Below are 22808 nucleotides of genomic sequence, written 5' to 3'. Positions count from 1 at the left end.
ACTGAACAACATCGAGGATTCAGTTAGGCCTCCATGTTAAAGTAGGGGAAATGGGTTTCAACAGTTTACAAATGGTATCTCGTGATATTTTAATCCTCTAATCACAAGTCGTTTGAATTTATAGCACAGATTCAGCGGATGATTGACTGATTAATTGAGAGTTAAATTCACAATACGGACTGACAATAAGTGTGATTTTTTCATTTTTATAGTATGAAAAAATTAAAAAAAATTTCTAAAAAAAAACAGTAAATTTTATTAAAAAGGAAAAACAAAAAAAACTAGCTAAAATCCAATAAAAATAAAAGGAAAAAGAACTATTAATTATTTGATCAGATGTATCTTGAAAAAAAAATATATTTTTGTCGAGCAGCATACGTGTCAAATATATTTCTTTACTTGATAAAAGAGATAACATTAAAAAGAACTTTCTCCCAAACAATATGTTAAAGAAACGCTTCACTGCTATTTGATAAAAATGATTTGTTCCACCAGACTGGGACCAACCAGCAAATGCCTAACAGTCAGTGGAACCAAGCAATCGTCACAGAAGGGATCTCCCCATTCATCATAAAATGAGTTAAAGCATTCCAAAAATCTTGTCCTTGACAAACTTATACGGACTGACACCAACTTTAGCACTGAAATCATCGAAAAACATTTCAAAACAGTAAATGTATTACGTTAAGAACTTTCCAATAAAAATACAAGGAACTAGGAGTGGATAATTATTGGACACATGATCTTGTTTTAATTTTTGTCGAGCCATACGTGATACTCTTTACTTGTTTAAGAAAAAGAATCCAAACAATAAAAGAAACGTCATTTTGCGTTGACCATTCGCTGGCTAACTTGTGTCTGATCTTTAGTATCTTAATGATGACAGTAATCCAAAAACTTGTCCGATATACGTGGTTCTTTTTGAAAACCAAATTGATAATGCTTTTTCCAATCGCAAGAGAACATGATATTTTCTCTACACTAACAATTCCTTACCTTAGAAATCCCTTCCACGTTGATGGTCGGCTTGTACATTCATACAGCAATTACTGTTGGTGGTTCTTTTGCAAAACCAAATGACTGTTTTCCTATATGAATAGAGGTTTTAATAATAATATAATACCTTAGAAATACGGTTAATAATTCATAACTACTGCTGCATCACTGAAATTAAACTCTGATACAGCGTTTTTATTCTTCTAAATTTCCCTTTTCTGTGGGGCACAGATCGTGTAATAATCAGCCAATATTCATGTCGCATTCATGGAAGGTGTGGGCACACTAGATAACATTTTCATTATACTTATGAAAAATTATACCACGCAAACACAAGACACGAACTAGGTTAGCATTCGTGTTTTTGCTTAACTTTGCACGATGATATGGCAAGCTCACAAAGGGAGTTGCTTCTGCACTGAAACACAATGAAGTTCATTGAACTATCTGTTGGTTGTGGCAGACAATAGTTAGAGCGTGCCAATAGTTAAAACAACTATTATTCAGGTGCTTATTACTGATAAGCTGGCATCTCACCAGTTTGAGCCAGAAAGTGGACTACAACGGTCAAGGCTCAAGGGTTCACTAGTGTAATCCCAACGACCATCTTACACTTGGTGCACAGTTCAGCGCATTCATGGGTGTGGTTCTTACGGACACCTGATCAGTGGGGTGTGGTCCAAATCAAAAGTCTCAACACCAGAAGTTGCAGTCATTTATAATGATTTTGATACTTGTGAGCAGTTGGAATTACTGTGTGATGCTGAGGGAGGGTTTATTTTTCAAAAAGTAGTGTCCCAAGGATACGCAAACAGCTTCTGCTCTAAGTGCTTTTGGCAATGCCTATGGTGACTACGAGTGTCACTATACCATCATGCCTTTCTCTGCAGTGTTTCCTGACGGAATATTCTTTAACATAACACGAAATCCTTCAGGTGAGGCACATTGCAGTCATACTGACATAAGTGCATAGGCATCCCAGGACAGGGCACATGTCTTTTATGCACATGCTGGACTGGGCTGTCGTTTATCAGAAGGCTCTACATTTCATGTTGTTGTAGAAAACTATAACATAAATGATCTAGTCAGGTTAAGGGTCTCAATGTGTCCTGTAATAATTTACTGTATGGTATGTTCATCCTCTTGGTATGTGGAACTCAGGTTGACATTGTACTAACTCTTGATAAGGGGCGCAAAATTTGCTGCTGATTATCCTGATTTCATGGTCCTTGAAATTACAGTTGTAATAATTATTACTGAAGAATATTTTCAATATCCATTTAAGGTCCCTGCCCAAAAAGCTCAGAAAATTTTCTGCAAAAATTACTACATCTCCCATAGATGAAGCTATTGTTCTGGGCCATGGCTCACCAATGGAATGCCCCTAGAAATCATAGCCTTAGGATAATCTGAACTGCCAACCAACTGAGAGATGGTCATCATGGTTACAGCAACATACCCTCAAGCATGGCAATCAATTTTCTGGCTCACACAGATAACAAAGACAGCCACTCAAGAACTAACACCTGAAAGATAGCCGTCATAATTGTTGGCATGCCCTGACCATCTTCTTGTTCACCACTTACACATAAATATGGCCATCCACTCATCGTAATGCATTACATAATCAATTCCTATTGTGATCATACCGTATCAAAATACCTGCACAATGGAGCACGATGTTTACCTTCCACATTTCTTGTGATTGTAAATCTAGTTTTTAATAAGTAAAATTAAAACTACATTGTGCCCATACCCTTCCATACCTATGAACATCGAACAATTATTTAGTATTGTTTGTCCCACGATAATCGAATTATTTTTGAATTAAAATGTTAAAAATACACTTACTAAATTAAATGCCAGGAACAAACATTTGTTAAACAATTCCTAACTTTACACTGGCAAAAATCAATTAAATTTACATAAAACAAAAATAAAATATTAATAATCAAGCACAAATAATCATCACTCATTAGTTCACCCCATTAACTGGAATCAACAACTTATTCACAATCTATTCAACAAAGCAGAGAACCATTCTGTTAATCCCTATCTCCTGGGCAGGCATCAGAAGATTCAGCTAGAGTTTCTATTCTATCATGCATTACTACAATTTATGAAATTTTAAGATGGATTTCAAGGGGCAAATCTCCTTCATTATCTCCATTTCTTTTTTATTTTTTTACAAGAATTTCATTTTTTTCTAAGCTCCAAATCTTCAGCTATAAACTTTTATGGAACCCTTTTGAAGTCATGGTCTGTTACCTAGTCACACCTGAAGGAAAAAGTAAACACCGGGGTGAAGGTACCAGCCACTTCATCCTTTCTTCTGCTTCCTTTGTTCCAGAATATCGGAACTTCTATCATAATGTGTGATAAATTCTGACACTCTCCCAAGTACCCTTAAGCAATTTTGACACTTCTCCAAAGTCATCTTAACCACAAATGTCACATAAATCTCTTCCACTTCTTAATTTCCATGGGTGTATAAGGCAAATCTGCCCACATATAAATCTGGCAAATGAAATTATCGTTGGTAGGATGGCACATTCATCTCCACCTCATAAGAACCAGTTAAAATAATGCTGCGTAGGTGAAGACTGACAGCAAAGAAAGCTGGCAGCAGTGTTACTAACTTGATTCAATGACACCCTGACATTCCACATCTTTCTGGATCTTGTCCTCTGAATATTTTAGTAATTCAGTCAATCCTATGACTGCTCCTCCTGTGAACCTCATTAGTTCACTGGATCTAATGGCTCAACAATCTTTTGTGTACTAAACGCACCATCTGATTACCAGGTAAGGAAGTTCAAGACTGTGAATGAAAACTTTCTTCTGGAAATGACTTTTGTTAGTAGACTCATTCCTTAATAATAATACTTTCAGCTTTTTCTTACAAACAACTATCTTTTCCTGTTTATCAGCACATTGAGTTGTTGCATTTTCTGGACATTTCTCATTTTATTTACCAAGAACTTTGACTTGTTGCTACATAAACATCCGGAATAATTTCCACTTTTTCACTGCCCTTTCACATTTTCTATCTTTGTATATCTTGCCCATCTTAGAAGAAGCGTGGCTTGAGGTAGCACTGTGCTCAAGAAGTCTTACACTAATCATCTTTGATGGGGAAGAACAAGATTCATCTTTGCAGTCATCATGAATGTCGCTTCCTATATCACAAAAAGCAAGTTCTGTCTAGGAAAGTTCTGTTAATGACCACAAAGCTATGACTATAGTTCTCAATCTCCCCCTTCACATGACTTCCCAGGTGTCATCTTTCTACATTGGATCCACACACACATAATATAATTTCACAAATATGTTTCATCTCCTAGGGTACTCAGGATCTTCCACCTTTATCAATGCCAAGGAAGAACCCAAAACAAAACTTTCTAATAGCATCCAAGACAATGTCAAACCTTTAAAAGGTACACACAGTTTCCTCCTTGTTAATGAGAATTAAGTCATTCTTGATCTGAGTTACCATTAATACAAGAAACATACAACATACACTAAGTTTTCATTTACTGTCACAGACACACCATTCAATATGAACAAATACATAAAATATTGGCTGTTTCCATAAATAACCAAACCCTAGACTTTAATTTTGTATAAATCTGGTATTCTTGTTATGCCCAACATGTCTGAAATAGTCTAGATCATGTTGCATGTGGAGAACATTAACAAATAAATAATGGCTGCTGTTAACTGAAACAGAGAGCTTCCCCAGCTATGTTTTGACATTTCAGCTCTATCACAAATGGAGCATCCAAAGAACTGTTTGGCCATTTTGCTACCGTACTAAACTATCTAACAGTTTGTGGTTCCTCTTGTCACTAACAATTCATCACATGAAAGAATTCATGACACCGCTTGTCTCACCAAAAGCCAAAAAATGTGTGACAAGAGTAAATGTCAATGTTAGCACTAGAAATTAATTTTAACTACTGTTGGAGGCACTTGTTTTGCCTGCCTATCCAGAAATAAAGGTAAAACCAAAGAAAACGAAGCTTGGATGTTTCAAAATACTTAGGGCCAAAGCAATCTCCAGTACATCCCTTGCTCATTTCTCATCAGTGAAGCCACCATGTTTTGTTCCAGATATAGTAGGTTCTAATACATTAGTGTTCTGTTGTAAATCATTATTTTTTTATGTATAAGGCTGTAATGCTGATGAATTGCCAGTTAATCTAATAATTTTAATCAAAGTTACCCATAATTTTTTTTTTTTTTTTTTGCTCGAGTGTACATTTTCAGAGACCCAGGAGTTTATGTCTTTGGTAAGTAAGAAGAGCTGTTCATAAGATAAGAATATTAAATGGTTTTAAAGTTGCATGATATTAATTCTGTGTCAGGAGCCCTTTCGGCCAGCGACTCAGATTAACCCACTTCATATTCTGTGCAGGTTATGGTTTACCGGATATGTATGTGACAGCCAACGAGGGACATATCTGTGTCAAGAAAGTATGAAAAAAAAATTACTTTATAATTCATGAGTCATGTATCTTTGTTGTGAGAAGACTTGTGCACTGTCACAATTACTGGTGTCAGGACTTTGTCTAGCCTGGCACTGACAGGTAATGTAAGTACAGGTACAGTATTTGCATGGTACTCTCATCCATGTTGTAGTGTTTTCATTTCACATTTCACTAAATTCACTCTATGCCACAACTAAATCACTGGAGTGCATCTCCCGCATTTCTTTTCAGATATGACAACTAAGTATATTGGGTATGACCTAGACGGCATGTTTAGCCTTATTATATCCAATTAATAATTATAATTAGGGTAGTGGCAAAGATATGGTGGCTTTACCTGATTAAATTGAGAAAATAAACATGCAGGTAAACTAATAAGGTACAAAATAATTAGAAATGACACAGTCATATCTGACAGAAAATACAAGAAACTTGTGGTTCTGGAATGGCCTAGTAATAGAATTCCTATTATGAATGGACCTCAAAGGAGCAAGATTTTGTGGGAAGTATTCAGATGGTTGATATCAACATCACTACCTTAAAAATCTAATACTGAGTGATGCTGGTTGTGAGAAGTTGTTTAAAAATTATGAGTTATGTATTCATTATGCAGCTCATACCCACTTATCTACCATTAGCTACGTTAAATCCTCAATCATCAAAATTTAGAAGTTTCAATAGGCTGTATTTTCTTTACTAATTATTTTGCCACCAGTGACTACCAAATACTATGTCAGTAGGCCAAAGAGATCTCAATTTAATTCTGGATCTAATGCCTTATTTGTGCTGTATCAACTGCTACTCAAGAAATACTAGTAACCCATAGATACCTGTTTACATGTACTTTCCAATTACAGTATATAAGAGATTTGGGTTGCCATTTTATTAAGCATATTTTTTTTTGTTAACTATACTATAAAATTCACAAGAATAATTTTTCCTCCGTTTATTACTTTGGAAATTTCTCTGAACCCTATTTCTCTATCAATGTAAGTATTACCATCCTAGCACATACTCAAGGAGTGTAAGATCTTGAAAGAAAAAAAAAGGCATTAACCATTACAGTACTTTAAAAGTTAATCATTCTTACAATTTTGTAAATGCTATATCAAAGGACTGCTTATTGATGCATTACCTTGTAATCTATTTTCATTTTCCCACAGCTACAAGGTAATGCATCAATAAGCAGTCCTTTGATATAGCATTTACAAAACTGTAAGAATGATTAACTTTCAAAGTAGTGGTAAATGCCTTTTTTTTTTTCTTTCAAGATCTTACACTCCATCTTGAGTATGTGCTAGGATGGTAATACTTACACTGATGGAGAAATAGGGTTAAGAGAAATTTCCGAAGTAATAAACAGAAAGGAAAATTTATTCTTGTGGTTTTTATATTACAGTTAACAAAAAAATTATGCTTAATGAAATGGCAACCCAAATTTCTTATATACTGTAACTCGAAAGTATATGTAAATAGGTATCTATGGGTCACTAGTACTTCTTGAGTAGCAACTGATACAGCACAAACAAGGCATTAGATCCAAAATTAAATTGAGATCTCTTTGGCCTAATGATATAGTATATAGTGATGTCTAATGGGTGACATACAAAACTTTGAAAGCACCAAAAAACATAAGTGTTGCTGATCTTTTGGCTTTAAACATTTGTAAATATTTCAGTTTGCCTTATTTAAGGATTTCTTTCCATCTAATGACTAAGACACCGGAAAGAGGAAAAAAGTACAAAAGCACAGTACCATTGATCCTTGGCATGGACAACAGGCCAAAATGTGTATTACAAGACCTACCATACAAGTATATAATTAGCAACTGAGGGATTTAGCCTGCAAGAAAAGTTGTGAAAAATAATCTAATATATATCCTTGGAATAAAAGAAGTTTTAAAGTTCAAACTTGATAGGGTACAAGAACTTGAACACAACTTTAACCACAACTAATTCTCCAAAAAGACTCTGAGTCTGCAAAGCACCTTTTCCCACAGGGCTGTGATGAGCACTTATATACCTGTGTGCCTATATATGTCTTAAAAATTTTGAGTAGACTCCAAATACTACCAATTTCTAAAGTAATAAGTATACAAAACAGAGCATTATACATAGGAGTATTCCTGCGCGGAATCGGCACAGTATCTGGTAATGAGGTAGTTAACCAGTTGTAGATGGGTGAGTGGGGAACCCCATGGCCCTTTCCTGCTGTCATCAGACACATTTTTCTTCAGCATGGGAGATGGTTAAGGTGAGGTTGTGATCAAAGGTTATGGCTTGTATACCTAGGATAAATACAAATTACTTAAAAAAATTGTGATTTCTTCAAAGGGGAATAGAAACCATCACCTGTGATGGGAGGTTAGTCTCTCAACTGACAAGCAAACTGAATCTCACAAGCGTGAGCAGAGGAGTAATGATCCCTGTAATCCCCTATACAATCTGGATGCTAGAATGATAGGACCTTGAGCTAGAGCGAGATGCACCTGAACTCTCACTTTATGGAAACTTTGGAGAACCATGTACCCCTAAAGATAGGGTGGCACAAGTCAGAAGACAGCTAGTACCTGGGTCACTCTTAACATGATGGGTTTAGATGATAGCTTTACCACTGGCCCCTCCTGAGTAAAGGAGGAGCAGAGGGAGTCACATATAATGAACCAAAGTTCTAGTGGCTGGTTCAACATGTACTTGGCCTGAATGCTGCCTTACAAAGGACAGAAGAAAGTAAAAAAGGAGACAGAGCGGTTGCTTAGCCAAGATTTTTAGCCTCGGCTACTGCCGAACCTCTCTATAGTGAAGAAGACCAGCCAGCACACTCCTGGCACTAATGAAAAACAACAAAACTAGTTACATTAACACCATGAACAAAATTTTAATTTTCAAATCTATTTTATGTTGAACACAAAACACAAACACTATACATACAATAATGGACTTAAACGAAATTTCAATTAAGTCAGTACAGTGCAGCAAGCCATTTCACAACTTGAAGGCAGTGCTTGATGAATTCCCCATGCATCCACCTACCACCAGCTAACTACCTTGTTACCAAGTTTTAATGACCAATTCCAGCACTGACAAATATTCCTACAAAAAAGGTGAGACCACTTAGAAGAAGGGTAAAGTCAAACCTTACCATTCTACTAGGGAACTATGATTCTAATAGTACATTTTTATCCATCACCTTTTAATAGCACCTGTATACCTGTTAAATTACACTAAAATTCATATTTTTCAACCTAAAGTGGTAATTTACTGTAACCAAGAGCAAATTCTTTATAAAAAGAGACCTAAAAAACACAGCACATTAAAATAAGCGTACATTAAAGTTAATGCAATATGAACACTCAAAAATTCAGCATGGGTACCCAATAAAACTTAAATCAATAAATTTTACATCACGAAGCCCAGCTGATGAACCATATAAGGTAAATAAAGGTACAAGCAAGGCCAGAGCTGCCACACTTTAGGAAGAGACATAAGTAGCATGTAGTTTTTCTACAACTAACTGACTTTGCATTATTTGACATCACAACAACCAGAATCAATGACACAAAATATCTATTTCCAGTAATTTCATAATGGAAAATTTATAACCTAACACTCTTTCCTGATGGCAAATGTGAACCATAATGATGACCTTTGCAAGAAAAAATAAACCATAATGAATTTTATCCACAATTCCCAGTGCAGCTAAAACTTAACTCATTGTTATTGAATTTTATATGCAAGACATCTTCCTCTCTCAAAAGAGACTCAAACTCCTCATTATTATCTCTTTACTTTCAGCCCATTTTACTTTGGATCTGATAAAACTTTAAATTTCTGTTGTAAGGTTACAGAATACTGATGGTCAGTGTACTTATCCATACAATTAATGATAACAGAATCCCAAGATTATTCCACCAAGAACAGATATTTTGTACTTGTCCATCTCACACTGCTAACAACTTATGTAAGTGGCTTTTTAACCCTACTGTTGATCTTTACTACAAAAACTGGATATTAATCTCTCCATACAATTTCTGATACTTGCAGACCCTATGGTGTTCAGTTTCCTTTAAAGGTGAAAAGACAGGAAAATGTTTTCTTTCAGGCATAAATCCCCCCAAAAGATTTAGTTTTCATTTCTCTAAGAAGATAACCCATGTGTTGTATGTAACTGATGTGTTTCCAACCAGTCACAAGTCTGTGTGCTTCCTCATGGTCCATTCACCAAACCTTCACAGTTGTTAACGTTTGTTACTGTTGCTGCTCAGAAGTCCAAAGTGTATCCTATATACTGAAATAAAATAACTACATGTCAAGCAAAAAACAGACATTTTATTTTGGCAGGTCTATCTTCCAGTCTGATGCCGATGTACCTATCAGAAGTAGCGCCAGCAGCACTGAGAGGAGTAATGGCAGTCTTGCTCCCTTCCGCGATGTGTTTAGGACTTTTGTTATCTCAAATTTTAGGACTGGAATATATCATGGGTGAATAAAAATTGACTGTATTCCCTATTTCGTAAAGCATACATAAATTATTTCTTCCTTAAATACAAGCTATGGTTCACTGAACTTTCTAATGGAGTTGTAATACAAAAATATAATTTGCAATTGAGACAATGAGCAACTTTCTTTTATCCATTTGAGTAAAACTAGTCAAGAACATATAAAGTAATAACATATTTTGCAAGCGATACTCTTTAATTCACTTAATTTATCCCCCCAGGTACAAGGGAGTGTTGGCCATATTTAGTTGGAGGCTTTGGGGTGCCAGTTCTGGTGGCCCTGCTTTTGCAACCTCTTCTTCCAATTTCACCAGCTTACTGCTTTATAGTTTTAGAGGACGAAGGAAGAGGAAGAAAAGGTCAGTGACACGATTACTAATAAGAAATATTAGTTCAGGTCAATAAGCAATGTGAGAGCAACGTAACTTCATGTATTGAGGCTCTTTAATTCATCTACTGAAAAAAATGGAATAAAACAAAACAAAGCTGCTTGATTGATAAGAGAAATGATAAGCAATCTATATGTACAAATTATCATAAATCTGGATGGAACTAGTGGTGAATAACATGTAATTCTATGTAAATAATAATGATGACCTTGACTACCAAGTCTGCACCTCATCGCATCTTAGCCAATAACAACTGAGTAAATATATACAGAAACGAAACCAGATAGTGGACTCTTTCTTGCATCACCAAAATCTTTCTACAAAAAAGAAACTGGAATAAACAAGGACTTTAAAAGGATCTCATTTTCTGTAGGTGATATTAACTAATGCATATACAGTATGTATATATATATGTATATATATATATATATATATATATATATATATATATATATATATATATATATATATATATATATATATATATATATATATATATATATATATATATATATATATATATATATATATGTATATATATATATGTATATATATATATATATATATATATATATATATATATATATATATATATATGTATATATATATATATATGTATATATATATATATATATATATATATATATATATATATATATATATATATGTATATATATATATATGTATATATATATATATATATATATATATATATATATATATATATATATATATATATATATATGTATGTATATATATATGTATGTATATATATATGTATGTATATATATATGTATGTATATATATATGTATGTATATATATATGTATGTATGTATATATATATGTATGTATATATATATATATATATATATATATATATATATATATGTATATATATATATATATGTATATATATATATGTGTATATATATATATATATATATATATATATATATATATATATATATATATATATATATATATATATATACATGTATACATATATATGTGTATATATATATATATATACATGTATATACACATACACAAGCACACAAACACATGCATATATATATATATATATATATATATATATATATATATATACTGTTTTAACGTGCTTTTATACCCATTTTTATATGGGGTACGGTGCCTTCTTTGAAGGACTTTGATTTGGCGGTGGGTAGGCTGTAACCTCGATCGGCTGCCCTGCCTGACATCGCTAGATATATATCTATATATATAGATATATATATAGATATATATAGATATATATATATATATATATATATATATATATATATATATATATATATATATATATATACATGCACACACAAAAAACACACACACATATATATTTATATACACATACATATAAGCCCTTTTCTTTTTTTCTACTTATATTCCAAACTTATGTGTTACCCCCTCGTGTAGCTTTCTGTAAGGAAGTAAAAATAAACTTCACAAAATAATTAATAATGATTAACTGAGAAAATTTCGAAACTACAATAAGCTCATGTTAACACAGCCCTCCATCGACTCCGAGGTGGTCCTTCCAAGAGCACCGAGGCAGAGGAATTGGCGCTGCGATCCCTCATGATCAAAAACCAGTTCAAAGAAGATGGTTTAGGTCTTGCGTGCATGGTCAGGAATGAGAAGTACCGACTACCTATGCTCATAGTTATGATCTTCAACATGGGACAGCAGTTCTCAGGGATTAATGCTGTAAGTAAACTGTATGTATGTCTGTATTTATGTATAGTTATTAGTTGGGTAAATGATGAGTCACTGCCTGACGTCAAAGGGAACTGAAGCTGTTAAACATCCACCCAAAAGAACATAGCGTGTAAGCGACCACGTCCAAAAATTAACTTCCAAAAACTGGATGAATAGCACCCTCTGGAACCTCCTCCTAAAAGGGAATAGGGTATGGAGGTGGCAAAAGTTGAAAAGGGGGAATATTATGAGATCTAGCTCTTACGAGAATACTGTAGTATTACTAATAGACAACCTAACTTTATACAATAAACGGTGCTGCTACTAGATGATTTTTTCTGAGTTATTGTGATGAACAATGGCTAATTGCAGGCAACACATCTCTATTGAAGTAGCTATGGTGTAATTATCAATTTTGGTTTGAATGAGCCCTTACCACAGTGATTTACTTATAATGACTTATTTTTCTCTAATTAGGTATTCTACTACTCAACACTGATCTTTAGAAGTGCAGGCTTAAGCATTGAGGAGAGTCAAGGGGCGTCCATCGGGGCAGCTGCTGTAAATTGGATAGTCTCCATCATAGCTATACCGCTCATAAGGTATAAAGTACTTTACTTCTCATACTATTTTACATCATACTGTACAAAATTAAAGTTGCTTGGTTCCAGTTCTCCACTACCTCAAGGGTACTCGGGTGAATTTCTGCCAGGTTTCCCCACCATACCACCAAAAACCCCCAAAATGTGGCAGTAGCTGACTGTGATGCCGAGCCACTGATTTTTCTTTGGCCTGAGGGAGGCGCTCAGTTTTGACACCCGCTCAGAACGCTAAGACATTATCAACATTCTAACCATTCCTCGAACATGGGTAGCTCCAAAGAAAAACAACACGGGTTGCTGCTATATTCATACTTCAACTATTGATTCATGAATGGACATTTTTTAGTAAATCTTCCAACAACAGCAGCTTCATACACCTGACGAGAAGGCTCACTGATGAGCAATGCTGAGTCTCTCTACACACACTGTGCCCTTCATCCATATTTTGCCCACATTACCGTGCTTCCTGGATGGTAAGGACCCCTTTCAATACTTTTCAAACAATCTATCCATGCATTTCTAGGTATTATATATATATACAGTATATATATAAAATATATATATATATATATATATATATATATATATATATATATATATATATATATATATATATATATATATATATATATATATATATATATAGTATATATAAAACGTTCTAAGATGTGGTGGTTACTGGTAACTCAAACAATAGAAGACGGTTGAAGGAGGAAGGACATCTCAGGTGGTCCATAAAATACATTTATTGCAACTTTTCAAAGCACAAAGGTTTCATTTTCAAGCTATAAAGATAAAAGACAATAAAATTAACATTAAAACGCTAAAATACAAATACAAGACATAATACATTATATATAGCAAAATTAAAAACTAGTTGTAGGAGAACCAACCATCAGGAGAGGAAGGAAGGACGAAAGTCTGAAGGAACAAACCCGAGATGACCGTCAACAGCTCACATAAGGTAAAGAGTTGTCGAGGAAGATTGCTAAGTGTTCAATTGGGGAACAAGTTGTTTGATAAACAACGACTCCTGGATTGTCAATAGTTTGCCATTTGGTGCCCGTCCCAATATTTCAAAATCTTTGTATTGTGTTATGTTTGCATTTATTGGCGTGTTGCCTGATGTTGGAAAATTCAGGATTAGCAAGTTTGCTACCAGTTCGATAGCTAACGCCCTTATGGCAATCAGTTCTGACCCTTAGTAAACCTCTGCGTGGATCCCACGTAGGATCCTAGATTACATCTAAGGCAATTGAACTTGTACACAACACATGAGGTCATCAAAGGGTCAAGTTTATCTTTGATTTTAAACAAACTACCCAAAGTAAGTGGACTTGTTGGGATGATATCAAATTTAATGGCTGGTAAATAATTCAATGTGAGTTTTCTTAGTGCACCATTGAAATTTTGGTCATGGATAAAAGGTACATTTGCATAAAATGGAAGCTTAGGCAAATTAGGTAAGGAGACTTTTGGAATAAAAACGTTATTCAGAAGTTTAAAAACATACCTGTGAAAAAAGTGTGGTGGAAAAATAACTACTTGTAAAATACTGATGTAAGAAGTGAATTTCTTCATGAAAAAACTCCCAACTAGATGTCATAAAGAGTTTAATTTAAAGCCATAAACACAGTGACTAGGAGAGCTGTTAATCAGTGAAAAGTTATTTGATCTCTCTTTCCTTTCCTTATCTGCATTCTTTACTTATTATTTCTTTGTTTTCAAAATCCTCGTGTTTATTGGATTATAATTTTACATTCTGCTGTTTGACAACAGTAAGTTGATGTGTTGAGGCAAAATCAATCTCCTCCTTGCACTCACAATCCAAGTGTAAACATGTCGACAATCATATACTTATGAGGGACTGTTTTCACCCTCTCTCTAACATACACGCACACAGACACACACTATGAATTCCTTGGATTATCCTTGCAAAATGTGAATAAAATTGATTTTGTTATCAACCTTTGCCTACTGTGACCATTTCGGTTTCCTTCGGGGGATCCTGTGGGGATCCCTTCTCTCCTCCCTCAATCCCAGCCAGCCACACGCCATTTTCACCAAACAGTTTGTGAAATGAATTTTTAGCTTGTACATGGAAACAAAATTTTTCTAAAATTTTACTTTGTATAGCGTACTGTTTCATTACTTTACACTCTTCATTTAACGTTTTAAATTTTTTTTCTATTATTAATATGTTCAAAGGGGACTTTTTGGGTGGGCTGGAACTAATTATCCAGATTCCCTTTAAATCTTATGGGGAAAACTTTCATATTTCGAACGAATTGCATTTCGACCAGCCTTCTGGAATGGATTACATTCAAAGTTGAGGTACTACTGTGTGTGTGTGTGTGTGTGCATGTATATATATATATATTATATATATATATAAATATATATATATATATATATATATATATAATTATATATATATAAATATATATATATATATATATATATATATATATATATATATATATATATATATAATTATATATATATAAATATATATATATATAATATATATATATATTTATATTTATATTTATATTTATATTTATATAATTAACCTTAAATTACAAGTGCTGGTCTCTGGAAATCCTGCCAACTTCCAAGTTTCCCAATGAGTTATTAAGAAGTTATGAATTGCAGTCGCTAATATGCTTTTCATTTTGTATTTCTACCAGCACCTACACAAATACTGTACATCATCCTAAAATTACCAATTCTTAAATATGAACCACATCTCATTAATAGTATTATTCTACTACAATCCAATGAAAAAACTTATGATGTAATTAGTTTTGCAAATTACTACATTCAAAAGGATTTCCTAATCATAGCCTCTTGGTAAAACAAAAACAAAAACAAAAACAGCCTTGGAAAACACATAACTCACATACCAATCTCTTTCAGATATACACGGAGAAGAGTTTTACTCATATATTCTGCTGCCCTTTGTGTCGTCGCTCAAGGCGTTCTGATGACATCCCTGGCACTCATCCCAACAATATCGTTCGCTTCTTATGTATCCATAGTTGCTCTCCTGTCATTTGTGCTGGTATATAATCTTGGAATAGGCCCAGTTCCATTTATGATTGCTACAGGTGAGATATGATAATTCTCCTTGCAATATTATTTCTACTAAAAATAAATTTATCATTTTCACCCACTACCACTGCAAATAAAACAACCAAATATATACATACTTTAACATTATGCTGCAACCCCCTCCAGGATGGGTCTTCATAGAAGAAAAAGACATGATTATGCCACATTCATATTTTGATTACTGTGGAAGGAGATCCTGTGCAGAAAACCTCCACATTATTAGCTGCTTCATACACCCATGCAGACGACTCCTCAGCAGAACATCAAGCCTGTACACACATCACACCAATCACCATCTTACACAAACTCTCACACTTCATGGCCCCTTCTTTTACTATACTGTGCCTCTCTCATATTCTTAAACTATCATCTTCCAGTATTTCCACATGACCAAACCAACTAACAAACTTATCCTTGCACCTATGCTAACCATTTTACTCTTCTGCTAACTCCACATATCACACTCCTTCAATTCTTTTTGTCACATATGCTATGTAAACAATGAACATAAACAGCTTTAACCTTTTTCTCTCGTTCACATTTACTGATTATAATTTGCTTTCTTACATATTTGACTCATTCTATTCATGTTTCCCCCCTCCCCCCACCCCGCCACCTTCCAAAGACATTCCAAGGAACTGCCCAATCTTTCTTTTGCACACACACACACACACACACAGTGCCAACTTCTTTGCTTCACCCATTCTGTGACTAGCCTCTTCTCTCGTCTTACTACTGTCTATTATATTTCCACCCAAAAGCTGCTATTTTTTAACATCCTTACCAACATTTACTGTCCTATTTTCTTGGTTATCTTTTACCGTCATAACATCTTGGCTCACATTTACTCTCTACAACTTTCTTGTGCACAATTCCAATCTCTTTCACCAGTTTCTGCAGTTCCCTTCCACTATCTCCAATTAGTACTATGATAATCGCAAAAATCAACTGTTACACATTATTCATAACTCAAGAGACTGATCTTACAACACAACTCTGCACCAGCATCAGAATTTAATGTCCTTACCCTGACCCCTTGCATCACTCCATCCATGAAGATATGGACAACCAAAGAGATATCCTGGTCTAAGACTCACTTTTACACACCAAAGCAGTCATTCTTCCATTTACATATTCTTACACTCAAACATACACACCACATCTCATTAACAATTTAATAGCTCTCAAAAACTTATTTTCTAAACCATGCATCCTTAACACCCTTATCAATGCCTCTACTGACCCTATAATAAGTTTTATCTAGATCACAGTAACCCATGGGCAGTTTTCTCAACATACTTTCGGACTTCTAGATGTAACTGTTTTAAAACAAATACCTGAGCGACAAACCCTCTTCTAGATAAAAACTAACAATGTTCTTCCCTTATTAAGTCTTCTATCATTTTTAACTCTCCAAATATAAAACCCTACCATACGTTTTCATTACTATACCCATAAAATTTTGTCATAATCATTTTTATCCTTCTACATAGGAGCAATTAATCCTTCAGAAACTTTTCCTCAACTAGACACACCTTACAATGAGTGAGTCAGGCACTCATTCACACTTTCACCACCAAACTGCAGAATCTCAATTGTGATCCCATGAACTCCAAGCTCCTTTCCATTCTTCAACCTCCTTATGCCCTCATCAGTTACTTCAACAATCATTCTCAAACTTGCACTAACCATTCCTACTCTTGCCTCATTCTGTTTTGTCTTTCTTCTATCCTCTACAATAAAAGATACTCATTCCATCTCCCAAGAACTGCATTCATTTCTGACAATATCTTTTTATTTGCTCATCAATCTTTCTCCCTATGTCATTATTCTCTCTATAGTTCTTGCTGTATTAATCCATCTGTTTTCATTACTTGCCTTCATATTTTCTCAACATTCTAGACTACCTATAAACCACCCCCAGTGTACCTGTACATTTGCTTTTACTGTGACATTGTATCTCAAATAATCTTGGCAACTCGGTTCCTCATCCCATTTATTTCTGTTTTTATTTCCTCTTTCAACTCTCCTACACACAAACACACTTCCTGCAATATCCCATATTTTATACATTTTCTTCACATGTCCAAATCTCATTTCCTATTCAAATTCACTTGTATTAATTACATTCCAAGACTATCATTTTAGATCTATCTACAGAGGACCTGCAAGACTTACTCAGAAATACCTAGATCTAACTGGTTTCTCTCTAGAAAACAAATGATTTATATAAAAAGTTACAGTGGACACAAAATGGAAAAGCTAACTACTGTACAGTATCACAGCAAAACACTATGATTGCCAGATCATGTATTCTTCAAATAGTACTCTTATTGATCACTGAAATCAGTTATACTAATTTTTCTAGTTTTTTTTTTTTTAACGTTAGTTTAACCAGACCACTGAGTTAATATTAACTCTCCTAGGGCTGGCCCGAAGGATTAGACAAGCTATTTAAACTCTAATAATTTAATTAAACCTAGCGACATATGTTAATCTAAGAACTAATTAAGTTAATTAGGAATATATTATAAATTATTCTAGTGGCCATAAATAATATTTTACTAACCTTAAGGACATGGTTTAACTATTTCTTTTTCAGAGTTGTTCTCTGTGGGACCTCGATCAGTTGGCATTTCCATTGGCAGCACAAGCAACTGGCTTAGTAATCTTATTGTGGGCCTTACCTTCCCACTTGTACAAGACCTGATTGGAGAGTATTCATTTCTTTGCTTCATGGTTTCAAACAGTTTACTCTGGATATTCACCTACAAGTATGTAAATCAAGTATTTCTTTTTTTTATTCTCACTGGACATAAACTAAAAAAAAAAAGACATAGTTCTGTACACAAGGTATCAGGTTTACCTTTAGAAACTAATTTTATTCTTTACTGTCTTCTCTAAATTCTAGGTTTCTGCCTGAAACTCTTGGGAAGGAGGACTTGACAACGTCTCGTAGTCCTAGTTCACTGGAAAACTCAAGCATTGATGCACCAACCGAGGTCTAATCAAAGTTCACAATAAATCTAAATCTTCCGTGTATTTTAAGATGTGTTGCTAACTCCTTTAGTGAGATGCAAGCGATAAACACTTCATACAATTCAAATACAAGAAAAAAATCATTAAACATGTAATAGGAAGTTTAAGTACGATCATTAAAATGGCATGTACTCATCATTCACACTTAATATAGAGTACATGGTACATTAAAATATACCTGAAAAACACACACACACACATATACATATACATATAATATTTATATATATATATGTATATATATGTATCTACAGTATATATATATATATATATATATATATATATATATATATATATATATATATATATATATATATATATATATATATATATCACACAGAATATATATCATACAGTATGTCACTCATCTTCTATACAGTACTCAATATACTATAGGTGTAGTATATAAAAACCTACCCTATTCCATACATATATATATATATATATATATATATATATATATATATATATATATATATATATATATATATATATATATATATATATAATTACATAGATTAGATAGGTAACTTTACATAACTATTACTAAAACCAGAGTATTTCTGTATGGACAATATGAGTCAGTGAGTGAAAGTGTGGAATGATTACATTTTCTTATATAAAATAAAAAATATTTGAGTCATATTTATTATTTACCTTTAGTACCTTTTTGTAACCATTCACTCGAATACTAAGACCTTTTCAAGTTATGAATATACCAAATACTTAAAGTCATTTCTGGATATATAAACAAGCACCCTCAGAGTGGGACTATTCCTGAGGGCAATCTGAAACCAGTCATTAAAACTTCATAACAAGGTGACTAACTGAGTTAAGCAGGTGAGAAGGGGAAATCCCCACTCACCTGCCATAAAACCGCATTTTTGCCCTCACCATTATGATGTATCTGGGGTGGTTGTGGTGAGATTATGATAAAGGTCTTTGCTTTGTATACTTAAGTAATCAAAATAAATTTGGTGCTTCTTCCTACAGAAATACAGATCACTGCCTTTATGAAGGAGACTCACTCTTAGATGGAAGGATTATCTCTCGACTGACAGCCAAGTTAAATTTCCCTGTCACGATTGTGACCAAGGGACCCATGCCTCCTGAAGCCTCCTATAAAGTTCAGCATAGAGAAGCACGATTGTCAGGGCCCTGGACCAGAGTGAAATGTATCTGAACATTCACTCTAGCCATGGTGACAATAACTTGTCTGAACTCTCACTGAACGAAAACTTCAAAGAACCAAGTGCTGCCCTAAATACAGGGTAGCAAATGCTGGTAGGCAGCTAGCACCTGGGTAAATCACAAATTGATGGGTTCAGATGGACTGTAAGATTTTGAGAAAGAAAGAAAGAAAAAGAAAAAATTAAGCCTCATCCATTATTTTGGAATTTAATCATTCTTACAATGTTGTAAATATTACACCAAAGATTGCTTATCAAGGAATTACGTACTATGGAATCTTAGTCCTATTCCTACAGTATATAACGGTGCTACTTTAAACAGTATTCAGTATAGTGTCGTCTATTAGGTTCCATGCAAAACTTTGGTAGTACCAGGAATGTACCAGATAATTATGATCATCTTTTGGCTTGAAATGTTTGCAAATACAGAGTATGTCAGTTTTCCATGTGGCAAGCTTCTCAGCATATAGTGAGAGTGACACCAGCAAGAGGAAGAAAGTAAAAGTTAGTATAGTACAACTGGTCATTAGCATGGACAGCAGGCTAATGACAATAGTCTGGATATGTGTGGGAATGTCGTCTTACAAGAACTACCATACTGTATATGACTTACAAGTGGATTTGACTTGAAAGGAAAAAAAATGTAATGTATAGCCTTAGAAGTAATAAAGGTTTTAAAAGTTCAAACTTGACAAGGAGAGTGAACTTTAACATAACTAAAATCACAACTTATTCTCCAAAAAGGCTTTCATCTCCTAAGTACGGTGCACATACCTGTTTCCCATAGGCCAATCAGAACAAAGCCTTTATATGTCTTATATATTTTAGAGTAAACTCAACCTTTCTAGGTAATGTAAACAAACCAGAGCCTTTCATTTAGAAGAATTCTTCAGTGTTGGTATTGGCAATGAAACCTGGTAACAATGTAGTTAACTGGTAGTAGTAGGGCAAGTAGGGGAGTAACCCATCATCAAGCACTACTGTATTTCCTTCTGCATAAAAGAATATGTAGGGTGGCTGAGGTGGGATTTTGATAATGGCCTCTGGTTTGTATCCCCAGAGAACAGTACAAATTACTTTAAAAATTTGTGATTTGTTCCTAAGGGAATACAGACCATCATTGTTCGTGTAAGAGACTCATCCCTTAAGTGGGAGGATACTCTTTTTATTCTTCAAGTTGCAAGATAGTCATGGGTCAATTGCTGCACCAAAGTTGCCCCAATCATACTTTCCAGAGCTTAAGTTGCATTTACTGGCCTTCAGATCTAGGGAAGTAAAAAATTTGCTTCTGGGGCTTGACAATTACAGCAGCATAGACCCAATGGGATCTTTCCATCTTTTTTTTTTTTTAAAGTATCACTGATTTAATTGCTCCTAAGATTACTAATATTTTCTGAGAGTCATCTGGACTTGCAAGTTTTCCTTTTGTTTGGAAAGGAAACATTGTTGCATTACCAAGTGACTAGGCACATCCTCATACTCTTCAGAATATAGGCTAGTTTCAATTACTGTATCTCCTTCTTCTTGAAGGTTTTTGAGAAGCTGCTCTCTCTCTCTAACCATCTTTGTAAGTTTGTTGAAGATAATAACCTGCTACTAGCATTACAGTTTGGGTTTCATAAAGGCCTTGGTACATGGTACCCATTACTCTTGTCGACATCTGCAGTCTTACAGAGTGCTCTTGATGAGGATTCAGAGGCACAAACGGTCAGTTTGGGTTTTAGTACGGCCCTTGACTGTGAATAAAAATGCACTTATCTCTATGCTAAGATTACTGGGAATTGGTAATTCCTTTAATAATATTTTATATTATTTTTCATAAGCATAAAGGGTCTGTGTTAACGGCCAGTAAAGTAACTTTAGTAGTGTCATTTCAGGTGTTCTCAAGGTAGTGTTCTTGGGTCTCTGCTTTTTATTATCTATACTGACATGTGCAGAATAAACTTACTGCACATGCCAGTAATCCTACACTTCTGGCTATTGTTCCTTCACTTCACCTCAAGTCTGTGGTTGCAGGATCCTTGAACAGAGATCTGGTATATACTAGTAAGTGGAGCAGGCTTTGGGCCTGGGGCATAAAGCTTTACCCTTCTAAAACTCAAAGTCCAGTACAGTATGGCAGTTAGTCGATCTAGAACACTTGGCATCCTGATTTAACTCTTTTCTCCTTCCTTTGTTTGGAGTACTGTTCTCAAATGATCTTTGGGTGCTGACTCTCATCTCAAACTCTTGGATACTTGTCATCAGTCAAGTTTATTTTGCCAGCTCTTAATGCTGACTTGTGTTTACACAAAGTGAGTTCATTGTTTGTTGCAGAAAATGTACAATAATGACAAACATCCTCTTCCCCCTACTTGACCTAGCTGTTCTTGCTTGCAACACTGGGCAGGCTGCTGCTGCAAACATGTGACTCTCCAGTATAAGGTTTAATACTAATCAGTTTGCAAGGAGTTTTATTTTGGCTACAACTAAAATGTGGAATACTGTAGTGTGCCTAGTGAAGTTCTGGAATCTTCTGATCTCCAAATGTTGAACATATTTCAGGTCTAGATCTGGAACCCGATTTACATCGAAGTCCATTAAGAAGTCGTCTTCCCATATGTCCTCTCGCAAGTGAGAACGTTCCCCTCCAAACACCAGTAGTAGCCAGACTCCGTCTCCTCTGGGAGAGATGGAGAGAGAAAGGGGACGAACCCTGGATAGTAAATGTTCTCAAGGAAGGATGCTCCATTCCCTTCTGAGAAGAGCCTCTCTTAGTCAGCTTGCCAGT

At 34.4% G+C, this 22808-nt stretch overlaps 1 protein-coding gene and 1 long non-coding RNA gene across 2 annotated transcripts in view; one reads left to right on the top strand and one right to left on the bottom strand.

Moving 5' to 3' along the window:
• LOC136825447 (solute carrier family 2, facilitated glucose transporter member 4-like) overlaps positions 1-18851 on the top strand; it is a 43398-nt gene extending 24547 nt beyond the window's left edge. The window contains exons 5-11 of the mRNA XM_067081918.1: positions 9827-9967; positions 10206-10343; positions 11906-12102; positions 12571-12695; positions 15615-15805; positions 18412-18583; positions 18721-18851. Of these exons, the coding sequence (XP_066938019.1) occupies positions 9827-9967; positions 10206-10343; positions 11906-12102; positions 12571-12695; positions 15615-15805; positions 18412-18583; positions 18721-18817 (1061 nt within the window). The 3' untranslated portion in view covers positions 18818-18851. The remainder of the gene's footprint in view (positions 1-9826; positions 9968-10205; positions 10344-11905; positions 12103-12570; positions 12696-15614; positions 15806-18411; positions 18584-18720) is intronic.
• LOC136825449 (uncharacterized) overlaps positions 1-22808 on the bottom strand; it is a 73514-nt gene that overhangs the window by 23329 nt on the left and 27377 nt on the right. The window lies entirely within an intron of this gene.

This window comes from Macrobrachium rosenbergii, chromosome 37 (assembly GCF_040412425.1).
Source record: "Macrobrachium rosenbergii isolate ZJJX-2024 chromosome 37, ASM4041242v1, whole genome shotgun sequence".
NCBI classification, from domain to species: Eukaryota; Metazoa; Arthropoda; class Malacostraca; order Decapoda; family Palaemonidae; genus Macrobrachium; species Macrobrachium rosenbergii.
The sequence above is the reverse complement of the archived record's forward strand: the minus strand, read 5'-3'. Positions and strand labels throughout refer to the sequence as shown.